Here is a 13,613-nt window from a genome sequence, read left to right on the forward strand (position 1 = left end):
TTAGTTGATGATGTCAGGAAGAGTGATAACGGGTTCGGGTACGATTGGCCTGTCTATAACGATGATGGGCTCAGGCAGGTTCTCAGCCTCCTCGACCACTTGCACGGGGGACGGAGCGGGCAGAGGGTTGGACTCGATGGACACGGGAGATCCGGGGAAGTTAGGTGCATTGACGTTCAAGATAAGTTGGACGAGAGGTGCGCTGGCGGCGGGGGCGACGGGCGCGGGCTGCACGGGCTCGGGCTGCACCTCGGTCACGGCGCCGCCGTCGGGCAGAGGGAAGTCGATGATCTCGGGCCCGATGGAGATGGAGTTGTCTTCTTCGACGATCGCAGGTCCGACTTGAATGGGCTCGGGCTTGAAGAGACCCAGGATTTCGAGAAGCTGGTGTTCAAGAGCGGCGGCGGTAGCGGGGTCAGTGCTGGGGCTCTGGATGGCGGCGATGATCTCTTGAATCTCGGGGTCGTCGCTGGCGACGAGCGCGGGCGGCAGAACGCCGGCTGCAGCTACGGCGAAAAGTGCGAAGGCGATGAACAGTTTCATGGTGCTGTAACTGCAAATAAATTTATACAAGTTTTTTTTTTAATAATTAACGAAAAGTTATATTTAATTGAATATTTAAAAATATAATTAATTTCTTACTTTTAAGTGTGGAGCTATGATTATTGATTCGTTTGCATTCACTTTTTATACAATTTTTTTATCTCTTAATTAATTTTTATCTTCTTAACGAGATAATTTATCCGCATTGTTCCTTATAGCTTTAAATCATTAAGTAATTTACAATGTGACATGTGAGCGTTTATCGCTATAAGCTTATGAATGTTACGTGCAGATTTATGTTTTGAAATATGCTTATTTCAAAAAGTAATGAACGGGGGGAAAGTCCTTGGAATCACTGACTGTGCGGATTTCTCAGTCACGATTATGTTGTGGTAGAGTGAATTTCACCGTGTTCACCGTCGAGTCATTTTTTTTAAAATAATGATTGTTACGTACTTACTCCAATCAAAATTTTCTTCACGATTGGGTATTCGACGAATAAGTGATAGATTAAGAGTAATTTGATTCGTTCCTGGCTGCAGAAATGGTCCAGTTTTCATCTTTTTAAAATTTAAATTGTTTAAGAACTGAAAACATGTGACTTTGTTTCAAGGCAAATTTTTTGTCATACAATGTTGGAGCTTTTTGTCATTCACTCATCGTACACGTGATCTCAATAGGTTGTAGCAACTGCACATACCGTCAGCCATGACGAATTTACTTCGGGAAGCTTTCTCCTAGAAACTGATCGGTCGCTTTAGGGATATCCAGTGGCCATCGAGGTCACTCGTTTTAACTAGAATAATTTTTTATGGGGCCATTTTAAAGAGAAAATTTACAATAAGATTTCCAGAGTTATTGTGTATTGAAATGTTTTTTTTTAAATGTATGTCGAGAAATCAGCTCAATTGAATCAGGTTTATTGCAGTATGTGGCGCAGAATACAAGGTTCTATTTTGACCGTATGTGCAATTCGGCAGTAGACATTTGGATGACATACTCTTTAAAAGAATCAATCTGTATTTTTATTCTTTTGTTTAAAACCTTTATTAAAAATATGTGTCAAATATTACATTTTTTTATGTTTATAATATTAATCACCCTTCCGCTCCATGAACTCAGTACCGATGAAGCTGTAAAAGCCATAGGGCTAACAGGATTAATTTCTTCAGAAACAATAGAATAGAGATATCTTATACTTATTTAATTTGACAACATCTATTTTTCTTTGATTAAATATCGGAATAATGAAAAATGATGCTTGTTATATTCTTTGCACGAATAAAATTTTGTGGGACTTTGGGAAATTTTAATACATCTTACATAGGCCTGTCTAGGAACCATAAACTTTTATTCTTCTCGACAGATATGAGACAGGACTGCCAAAACCATATGCAACTGACACTATGAGAATTGTCACAGATTCCCGATTCTTTATTACTTAGTTAAGGCATAGGCTCATTTACGCTAACTTTTCAACGTCTTCTTAATGGTGTTTCAAGTAATTGTACTTAAATTAATGGTGCTTCAAATAGGGCCCGTAGCAAAACCAAATGTTTTAGTTACTCTAATTAGAAGTCCCAAAATTTCTATAGGTAGGAATTATCACTCCTAACAAAACAGTAAAAGTATTTGTATAATAAACGAATTAAAGATTCTTTGACCTTTATTAGTATTTTTTGTATACGAGACTAAAAACATTACTCCGTGCGCTTTTTCTCATATGTATGCTTGATGGTCAATTACAAATTTTGTCAACAGCAAGTTGGTGCTTATTATAAATTTAAGTAACACTGATATTTGCATTAGCTTGTCTACCGCTGTTCGGTGTAATTAATCTCCATCCGATAGTGGCATTCATTAAAAATTAAAAGCCTCTGTGTGTTTTAGCGTTAACTGAATATATTATATTCACCAATTTTGTGAAACTGTAGCATGTAACGACCTGGGCAGAGCTCTTGAGTTTTGCTAGAGGTTTTACGCTCAGCGCCTTCTGCGGCCTTTTCCTGAACCACCAGAATCGGCAAATGCCGCTTACGAAGTCTGGTGTAGATAAGCGTACCCCACCCCTAACTTTTTTCAGAAAACATTTTCAAAAGGGAAAGAGGGCGCCAGGTGATCTCAAGTATAGTTTCGTGGAATATGGTGTAAGAAAGTGTACATAGAGCCTTATTTTTCCGTCGTGAAAACTATAACAGAAAACTATCAGACTGATATTTTTGGAACCAGTTGTAACGCCGCTGACTTAACTATATTCTCTAATTGGCCTTTGATATTTTACAGGCCATAACGCCTGCAGATAAAAACGAAAGCAGAAATGCTTGATAAAGAAAAAATTTCCAGGCTTTGTCGATCAAAAACGGCTTTGAAAAATTTTCTACCACTGGATTTAAAGAACAGCTCTAGAAAAAAAAATAACGGAGCGTATTTATAAAAATCTCCAGAGGGCTCATTTAATTGTAACCAAAACTTAAGATTAACACATCTGTTCAAAGTATATATGAATAAATATATAAATACGTTTACATACGTATGTTCGTACGTTTTGTTTATATGTACACATAAACAACCTGCTGCTTATCCCTCTTCTATTTCCATACTATGGTTGTCTGAAAGAAATTCCTTCGTGTGATACAACCTTACATTTTACTTTTTTAGCGTACACAAGTGTTAAATGAAAACATGTTAAATTTATCGGCATTAAAAATTATTTATTATTAATACACTTGGTCATACTGATAGAATTGTATCAAAATATTGAAATTATAAGGCGTTTACAAATCCTACAGATTCCCATCACAAAACATTAATTAGACAAGTCTTAAGCTAATATAATTCCGGCTTCTTTCTTCCTTTTTCGGTATACTTACAATCTATGTTACTAAATTCGAAATTAAGTTAATTATTACTCGTTTGTAAATCGTTATTTATGAAATATAATCAAAATATACAAAATGAACAATATAGTTTCTAATGAGTACGAATTTCTTGTTATTGACTTATCTTACAGATTGTTAATGTTTCTATTTTAATTTCACTACATTTTTATATTGAGTACAATCGTATTAAATAAAAGCTTTTAATCGATTTATTACATTCAGTGTTGAAAATAAATAGTGGAATATATAGGCCTTTGATAAAATTTTAAGTAAAAAAAACTTTCAGTTATGAAAGATTTAAATTTTTAGCTCAAGATATAGTCTTATTATCTTCATAATATTTTTAATAAAACTTCGGAAATAGGTATATTAGAAATATCTGAACTTCAAATTTTTTTCCGACATTGCGGGAAATGAAAAAAAAGTATCTTGATAAATTATTTATTAAAATTGTCTTGTCATTTTAACATGCTGGCCTATTTTTAAGGTTGTATTTAGTTGATGATGTCAGGAAGAGTGATGACGGGTTCGGGTACGATTGGCCTGTCTATAACGATGATGGGCTCAGGCAGGTTCTCAGCCTCCTCGACCACTTGCACGGGGGACGGAGCGGGCAGAGGGTTGGACTCGATGGACACGGGAGATCCGGGGAAGTTAGGTGCGTTGACGTTCAAGATCAGTTGGACAAGAGGAGCGCTGGCGGCGGGGGCGACGGGCGCGGGCTGCACGGGCTCGGGCTGCACCTCGGTCACGGCGCCGCCGTCGGGCAGAGGGAAGTCGATGATCTCGGGCCCGATGGAGATGGAGTTGTCTTCTTCGACGATCGCGGGTCCGACTTGGATGGGCTCGGGTTTGAAGAGGCCAAGAATTTCGAGGAGCTGGTGCTCGAGAGCGGCGGCGGTGGCGGGGTCGGTGCTGGGGCTCTGAATAGCAGCGATGATCTCCTGAATCTCTGGATTATCACTGGCGACGAGCGCGGGCGGCAGAACGCCGGCTGCAGCTACGGCGAAAAATGCGAAGGCGATGAACAGTTTCATGGTGCTGTAACTGCAAATAAATTTATACAAGTTTTTTTTTAATAATTAGCGAAAAGTTATATTTAATTGAATATTTAAAAATATAATTAATTTCTTACTTTTAAGTGTGGAGCTATGATTATTGATTCGTTTGCATTCACTTTTTATACAATTTTTTTATCTCTTAATTAATTTTTATCTTCTTAACGAGATAATTTATCCGCATTGTTCCTTATAGCTTTAAATCATTAAGTAATTTACAATGTGACATAAGAGCGTTTATCGCTATAAGCTTATGAATGTTACGAGCAGATTTATGTTTTTAAATATACTTATTTCAAAAAGTAATGAACGGAGGGAAGGTCCTTGGAATCACTGACTGTGTGGATTTCTCAGTCACGATGTTGTTGTGGTAGAGTGAATTTTGCGCGTTTACTGTCAAGTCATTTTTTTTTAATAATGATTGTTACGTACTTGCTCCAGTTTTCTCCATTTTCTTCAAACTTGGGGATTCGACGCATAAGTGATAGATTGAGAGTAAATTAATTCGTTCATGGGTACAGAAAAGGTCCTGTTTTCATATTTTTAAAATTTAAGTTGTTTAAGAACTGAAAGCATGTGACTGTTTCAAGACAAATTTTTTTTTCTAACAATGTTTGAGCGTTTTTTAATTCACTCATCGCATACGTGATCTCAATAGGTTGTAGCAACTGCACATACCGTCAGCTATGATGAATTTACTTCGGGAAGCTTTCTCCTAGAAACTGATCGGTCGCTTTAGGGATATCCAGTGGCTATCGAGGTTACTCGTCTTAACTAGAATAATTTTTTTATGGGGCCATTTTAAAGAGAAAATTTACAATAAGATTTCCAGAGCTATTGTGTATTGAATTTTTTTTTTAAATGTATGTCAAAAAATCAGCTCAATTGAATCAGGTTTATTGCAGTACGTGGCGCAGAATACAAGGTTCTATTTTGACCGTATGTGCAATTCGGCAGTAGACATTTGGATGACATACTCTTTAAAAGAATCAATCTGTATTTTTATTCTTTTGTTTAATACCTTTATTTAAAATATGTGTCAAATATTACATTTTTTTATGTTTATAATATTAATCACCCTTCCGCTCCGTGAACTCAGTACCGATGAAGCTGTAAAAGCCATAGGGCTAACAGCATTAATTTCTTCAGAAACAATAGAATAGTGACATCTTATACATATTTAATTGTACAACATCTATTTTTCTTCGATTAAATATCGGAATAATGAGGAATGATGCTTGTTATATTCTTTGCACGAATCAAATTTTGTGAGACTTTGGGAAATTTCAATACATCTTACATAGGCCTGCCTAGTAACCATAAACTTTTATTCTTCTCGACAGAGATGAGACAGGACTGCCAAAACCATATGCAACTGACACTATGAGAATTGTCACAGCTTCCCGATTCTTTATTGCTTAGTTAAGGCATAGGCTCATTTACGCTAACTTTTCAACGTCTTCTTAATGGTGTTTCAAGTAATTGTACTTAAATTAATGGTGCTTCAAATAGGGCCCGTAGCAAAACCAAATGTTTTAGTTACTCTAATTAGAAGTCCCAAAATTTCTATAGGGAGGAATTATCACTCCTAACAAAACAGTAAAAGTATTTGTATAATAAACGAACTAAAGGTTCTTTGACCTTTATAAGTATTTTTTGTATAACGATACTAAAAACATTACTCCGTGCGCTTATTTATTTTGAACCCTTTTTTTATCATATGTATGCTTGATGGTCAATTACAAATTTTGTCAACAGCAAGTTGGTGCTTATTATAAATTGAAGTAACACTGATATTTGCATTAGCTTGTCTAACGCTATTCGGTGTAATGAATCTCCATCCGATAGTGGCATTCATTAAAAATTAAAAGCCTCTGTGTGTTTCAGCGTTAACTGAATATATTATATTTACCAATTTTGTGAAACTGTAGTATGTAACGACCTGGGCAGAGCTCTTGAGTTTTGCTACCTTGATAGAGGTTTTACGCTAAGCGCCTTCTGCTGTCTTTTCCTGAACCACCAGAATCGGTAAATGCCGCTTATGAAGTCTGGTGTAAATAAGCGTAACTCACCCCTAACTCTTTTCAGAAAACATTTCTAAAGAGGAAAGAAGGCGCCAGCTGATCTTAAGTATTCCACTTTCGTGGAATATGGTGTAAGACAGTGTACATAGAGCCTTATTTTTCCGTCGTGAAAACTATAACAGAAAACTATCAGATTGATATTTTTGGAACCAGTTGTAACGCCGCTGACTTAACTATTTTCTCTAATAGGCCTTTGACATTTTACAGGACATAACGCCTGAAGATAGAAACGAGAGCAGAAATGCTTGATAAAGAAAAAATTTCCTGGCTTTGTCGATTAAGAACGGCTTTCAAAAATTTTCTACCACTGGACTTAGAGAACAGTTCTAGAAAAAAAAACGGAGCGTTTTTATAAAAATGTCCAGAGAGCTCATTTAATTGTAACCAAAACTTAAGATTAACAAACCTGTTCAAAGTATATATGAATAAATATAAAAATACGTTTACGTACGTATGTTCGTAGGTTTTGTTTATATGTACACATAAACAACCTGCTGCTTATCCCTCTTCTATATCCATACCATGGTTGTCTGAAAGAAATTCCTTCGTGTGATACAACCGTACATTTTACTTTTTTAGCGTACACAAGTGTTAAATGAAAACAAGTTAAACTTAGGTATCGGCATTAAAAATTATTTATTATTAATACACTTCGTTATACTGATAAAATTGTATCAAAATATTGAAATTATAAGACGTTTACAAATCCTACAGATTCCCATCACAAAACATTAATTAGACAAGTCTTAAGCTAATATAATTCCGGCTTCTTTCTTCCTTTTTCGGTATACTTACAATCTATGTTACTAAATTCGAAATTAAGTTAATTATTACTCGTTTGTAAATCGTTATTTAAGAAATATAAACAAAATATACAAAATGAACAATATAGTTTCTAATGAGTACGAATTTCCTGTTATTGACTCATCTTACAGATTGTTTATGTTTCTATTTTAATTTCACTACATTTTTATATTGAGTACAATCGTATTTAATAAAAGCTTTTAATCGATTTATTACATTCAGTGTTAAAAATAAATAGTGGAATATATAGGCCTTTGATAAAATTTTAAGCAAAAAAAATAAATTTCAGTTATCAAGGATTTAAAGAAACGAAAACATCAAATTAATTCATTTATTAACCCATTTTTTGTAGTTGGTTCAAAATTGGTAATTTTTTTTGGTTGTATTTAGTTGATGATGTCAGGAAGAGTGATGACGGGTTGTGGGGCTGGATTTTCTACGACGATGACGGGTTCGGCTACGATTGGCCTGTCTATAACGATGATGGGCTCAGGCAGGTTCTCAGCCTCCTCGATCACTTGCACGGGGGACGGAGCGGGCTGCGGGTTGGACTCGACGGACACGGGAGATCCGGGGAAGTTAGGTGCGTTGACGTTCAAGATCAGTTGGACGAGAGGAGCGCTGGCAGCGGGGGCGACGGGCGCGGGCTGCACGGGCTCGGGCTGCACCTCGGTTACTGCGCCGCCGTCGGGCAGAGGGAAGTCGATGATGGCAGGTCCGATGGAGATGGGGCTGTCTTCTTCAACGATCGCGGGTCCGACTTGAATGGGCTCGGGTTTGAAAAGGCCAAGGATTTCGAGGAGCTGATGTTCGAGAGCGGCGGCGGTGGCGGGATCGGTGCTGGGGCTCTGAATGGCAGCGATGATCTCCTGAATCTCTGGATTATCACTGGCGACGAGCGCGGGCGGAAGGACGCCAGCCGCAGCCACGGCGAATAGTGCGAAGGCAATAAATAGTTTCATGGTACTATTCTAAAAGAATATAATGTAATTTGTTACCAAGTTCTGAGAAATTCAAATATAATATAAATTCAAGTTAAAAAATAATTACTTACGTACTTTTAGTTGGGAGTATAGTTATAATAATTAATTAGAAAGCTAGTGTTGAGTTTTTATATGATTTTTTTATCTATGTTATAGTTTTAATCTATTTAAAAAGATAATTCGGCGGCATATTTCCTTATTACCTTAAAGTATTAAGTGATTTATAATAACAAGTTAAGGTCAATGAGTGCGAATAAATAACACAATAAAAAGAAGCAATACTAACGTTAATTATATTCCTTATTAATGAATCTAGTAAACATACTATTAATATCACTAATAGTACGCCGTCGTCGTTTCAGTCCAAAGACGTCAATTGTTAGGCATAGGGCGTCCCCAAAGATATCTTTGGGGGATAAATATATCCCAAAATCACCTCGCTTGGCAGGAGGGTTAGCGATTGCAATGTGGTATGGCACGCAGACAATGACTGCTGCCCATCCTCTGGGAACTTGTTTGTGATCAGTGGCAATCCTATATCATTAACACAGAAAGTGCGAATTATGTAAGATAGTATCCCGGGAATTGAAGCCGCGACCACCGATCGCGAGTCTTAGTCCTCTAACACTAGGCTACCACTGCATATTAGTAATAATATTACTATTATTATATATTAATAGTAGGTTATATAAAATTAGTATTGTCGGCATTTAGTAAAGTGGTATACTTTTGCAATTGTACAATATAATTTGATATCTACATTGGTGACACGGGAAGTATTAAGAACTGGCCAGTTTAAAAATAATGCTATATTAAAAAAGTTACACCGAAAAGCTAATCGTATCGTAGGTCGCAGATTCTATTCCCGGTATACAATCTTAAATAATTCACACTATGTGCATTAATTACATAGAACTGCCACTGCGCCAAAACAGGTTTTCAGTGAACGGACAGCATTGTCTTCTGCGTATAAAATTCCACACTGCGATCGTCAACCCGCAGGCCAAGCGTGGCGATTACGGTATGTAGATGTCTTTAAGGGTGGCCTAGGATTTCTATCATCAGAGGGCTTAAACGGCCATTACTCACACAACAACGAAGAACCTAGTGACGATTACACTAAAAAACCATAAGCCTAAAGAGCAAAATCTCTCTATAATCAGCTCAAGGTTTTTTTTGTATGGTAGGGATCTTTCGTTCCCCCTGCCATGTATGGGGCTGGGACGTTTCGAGTAAATGAGTTTTTTTAGATTTTTCATTATTTATTCACGCCTTCCTTTCGTATTTCACATGTTCTAACTTCTCTCATTTGCAAATTTCCTTTTATACATTGTCTTCCTTCCCTCATCTACATTCCCTGATCACAGTTCGACATTACATATAATAGATTTTTATGACTCCTTTTTTATATAATACACTTTATTTCTTTGTTGAAAAATTCATTATTTTGCCTGTATTGTTTTATGTTTTATTTTATGTATGATTTTTATGAATAGTTTTATTTCCTGCGATTCTTACCGACCCTTAGTATCCAAGGTTAAGTCTTATTACTATTTATGGCGATCTCCACCTCTCTTTTATAAATCTCAAGGATTGTAGGGCGCCCATCGGGAAGGCGATGCATGCTCCCTCAATCTTTCTCCCCATTTTGCCCTCGGAATCACAGCGGAGTTCCAATAGGAGTAGTTACAAGCGACTTGCATCTGGGGTCGCGGCCTCAATGTATTGCGAGGTGATATACTATATTAACTTTTTATGAAGTTAGTGTTGAAATTGAAGTGTCGCGTATCTAATAAAATTAATTTTATGGGTTATGTTGATAATCCTATTACCGTAGTTATTTGTATCATTTAATATCCATTAAAAACTATTGAATTTTCCATCAAGCTCCAAAAATTTATAATTGTCCATTTTTAAAATCATTGAATCAATCATCTCTTTCTAATATTTAATAAAACTTAACTAAACTATCGTAAGTAAAGTAAGTTTTTGAATACATTTTATATATTCAAAAACTTACTAATATAACTTACACAGCTCATTTTAAGTGACAAGTCTTTACAATCCATTTTCAAACCCCTGATTAAAATATTAGTTAACTAATCTTGTCTGTACTATGAGTAATAAATTACTTGCTATCTTGACTTTATTGGATTTCAGTAGTTTATTTTGTTTTGAGGATAAGATATTATTTTTAGTGTTATTTTATTTTAAATGTATAACACTCAGCGATGTTCTGGTTTGATGCTTATTTAATGTTATGGTGTCAAAGATGATTGCCACGAAAATGACTTTTTTGTTGTCCACCGTTGCCTTTTGCTTTTGCCGATGTTCTTCAATGTATTGTACTTTTCAGCTGTTCTTGTCTCTTTCTTTACTTACTAAAGATAACCTTTTATAAGTCTTAATTATTGACTACTCACGACTATAATAGTACAACAATTTGGTTTATAAAGTTCCAAAAATTTTATGACTGTAAACCGAATTGATATACTTTAATAATTACTCTGATAGTGGCATGTCTTTGATCGTAACTATTATTGTTAATATTAAAAAACTAACTACACTTCTTATTCTTAATAACTACGCCAATATTTGTTTTGTATTTAGGCTTAACGAATAAAGATGAAAAAATATATATGTATTTTTTTATATGGTCTGTTTTCTTTTTAATTACACCGGGCTTGATCTAGACGTTTTTGCAGTGACTAAACTTCAACGCTGTTTTAGCACCTCCTTTAACGCTAGATGTTCTAGCAGATTAGTAGGCAGTATTTTTCGTTTTTTAGGCCATTTGGGCGGTTGCCCTTTTGAGTAACTGTACGCACAGGTTCCCAGGAAGGGGACCTGGACTGTCACTTGACACGCTTCAATGAGTACCGTCTTTATTACGCATAGATCGGACGATAATATGGGAATAAGTGTGAACTTTTGTGACGGAGTTAGGGATAGTTGCGTCAATATCTGCAGGTCAGTCAAAGTCAAAGTAGCTTCATTACATAAAACAGTTATAATCATTTATAATCATCGGCTTAAAATTATGTTCACGCTAGTTCGAAACACGCCTCTTACTTAGAACTAAGAAGAAACTCAGTGGGGCTTGTATTTATTTTATTGTTTTAACAAATTGTTGTTTTCCATTAAATTAGAATAATTTATTTCTAAATATCTCTATCTTGAACACATTCTTAAATAGAGTAATATGACTTTTGGCTAAACAAATTTCTCGAGTTTGAGCGAGACACTTTGTGAAGTCCAACAGCGGGTTTATATGTTTTCCTCCTTTATCCTCCTTTATTCATCGAACCCAAAATATCAATGAGCAGTTATATCTCTGGCGGTACCGACCGACATGTTTAGTAATATTATATCTTTTCTCTTTAAGCAATTATTCTATTTAGAAACATTGTGTGGAATCTTTTTACTTTCTGTCATTTTCTCCAATTCCGCTCTAGATAATCTGACATAAAAACTGTTGTTTCGTTATTTTATTTCCGTTTGTGATGTGGAAAAACGTTTATTGAATAATTAACATAACTTGTACCCGGAAAATGAATAATGAGCCTACGAGCGGTTGCGCATCGATCCTGGTTCAAATCCGACTCCCCGAGAACTGCAACGGCCGCGGGCGCACGTGCTGCGCCTTGGCTACCTGCCAAGGCGCAAGCAAGAGCGCGTACAGTGCATGCCGTGCGAGTGAGCGAGACGAGAGGGCGAGACGAGCAAACTGTTGAGCGTTGTGACGACGTCCGCGGGAACTTTCACATATGGCGGCTTTTTATGTAGCAATATTATTACAGAGATAAATAAGGACGCAGTTATAAAATGTGACCTAATCGTAAAAGAAAATTATTTTGAACACAACTTGTAATGCATGTTTAAAGATAAAAAAGCGAATTACATACTGGTACTTATTTATTATATATTCGCTTATTCATTTTACTAGTAAGACATGTTAAGCGGTGATTATTAAAAGCGACCGTTAATTTTGTAATAACCGTTCAACACGATTCACATTAATAGGTTGGTCTCTTATAGAGTTCGGAAAAGTGAAATTCTAAAGACTATTTGGAGGCGAAACAAAAGAGATTTAACAGTGAATTTTAATTATTGTTCATATGTCGCCGTCATTCTGATTGATTTTTTTCTTTATAAGTACACCTATCCCCCGATTTACGCGGTAGATACGTTCCTAAAAAAAACGTGTAAATCGAAAATCAAAAATTTTCATGTTAAAACCGTGTAAATCGAAAAGCTTGCAGAAAATGCATAATTTTGCTATTTAACAGTTGTAATTTTTTTCAATATTTTTAGGTGTTAACAGAAAGAAAAATTACGGAATATTACGGAAACACTGTTTTTATTTATTTAATTACAATACATTAAACAGAAGAACAAAAAATAAATATACTTTATCGCTGTCAAAAATTACTCTCATTCTTTTTTTCGAAAGCGAAGGTTCGAATTCTCTTTAATCGCTCGAAGTTATTTGTGCCGATTTGATGCTTCAAGCAGAAATATTTACATTATGAGAGATGGTAATAAAATCGGTTATTAACAATTGCTCCAATTTTTATGTGAAAACCGTGTACAAGCGAAAACGTGTAAAACTAGTACCGTGTAAATCGGGGGATAAGTGTATTTAAAATACGTACATTTTGAACAATCGTTTCTAACAGCTCAGAAGAAAGCCCAAATTCTTTAAAACATTAAGCGGCAAACATTACAGATTCTGTCAACAAATGATTTGTTTAATTCATTTGTGATTTTTTTCTATACGGTGTCAAAAATACGAATTTCAAAAAAAAATCTTTTATCACGTCGGGAAAAGAAAAGAAAATATGAAGCTGAATATTTAATTAATTTATTGTGATGTCCGGCAGAGAGATGATGGGTTGGGATAAAATTGGGTTGTTTAGAACGATGATGGGTTCAGGTCGGTTCTGAGCCTTCTCGACGAATTGCATGAGTGGTGGTTGTGTAAGAAAATTATTACTCATTAAATAAAACGAATTTTAGCAGCGATGGCGCAGCGGTAGTCAATTGGGACTTGCAGTCTTAGGTCGCGGGTTCGGTTCCTGGGATACAATCTTAAATAATTCAAACTTCGTGTATTAATGTTTAGGATTGCCACGGCTCAAAAATAAGTTTCTAGAAGATGAGAAGAGAGAACAAGCAGCATTCTCTCCGTTCCATGATACTATACTGCAATCGCCAATCTGCCTGCCAAGCGTGGCGATAATGGTATATTCCTCCATAGAT

General features: G+C 35.9%; 3 protein-coding genes across 3 annotated transcripts; all 3 read right to left on the minus strand.

Moving 5' to 3' along the window:
- On the minus strand, positions 1-543 carry LOC137921390 (uncharacterized). Its single transcript, XM_068764130.1, has one exon. It carries the CDS (start codon positions 541-543, stop codon positions 1-3), a length of 543 nt encoding a protein of 180 aa, XP_068620231.1.
- Positions 544-3,916: 3,373 nt separating this feature from the next.
- LOC137921391 (uncharacterized) lies at positions 3,917-4,459 on the minus strand. Its single transcript, XM_068764131.1, has one exon. It carries the CDS (start codon positions 4,457-4,459, stop codon positions 3,917-3,919), a length of 543 nt encoding a protein of 180 aa, XP_068620232.1.
- A 3,295-nt stretch (positions 4,460-7,754) lies between these two features.
- LOC137921387 (magnetosome-associated protein MamJ-like) lies at positions 7,755-8,330 on the minus strand. Its single transcript, XM_068764127.1, has one exon. The coding sequence runs from the start codon at positions 8,328-8,330 to the stop codon at positions 7,755-7,757; it is 576 nt and encodes a 191-aa protein (XP_068620228.1).
- Positions 8,331-13,613: the final 5,283 nt, after the last annotated feature.

The sequence above is a fragment of the Battus philenor genome, unplaced genomic scaffold (genome assembly GCF_028537555.1).
Source record: "Battus philenor isolate CCGP_79_NKW_IND1 unplaced genomic scaffold, ilBatPhil1.0.hap1 SCAF_19, whole genome shotgun sequence".
NCBI lineage: Eukaryota > Metazoa > Arthropoda > Insecta > Lepidoptera > Papilionidae > Battus > Battus philenor.

Coding starts and splice junctions, on each gene's coding strand:
- LOC137921390 (XM_068764130.1), bottom strand. CDS start 543: ATGAAACTGTTCATCGCCTTCGCACTTTTCGCCGTAGCTGCAGCCGGC.
- LOC137921391 (XM_068764131.1), bottom strand. CDS start 4,459: ATGAAACTGTTCATCGCCTTCGCATTTTTCGCCGTAGCTGCAGCCGGC.
- LOC137921387 (XM_068764127.1), bottom strand. CDS start 8,330: ATGAAACTATTTATTGCCTTCGCACTATTCGCCGTGGCTGCGGCTGGC.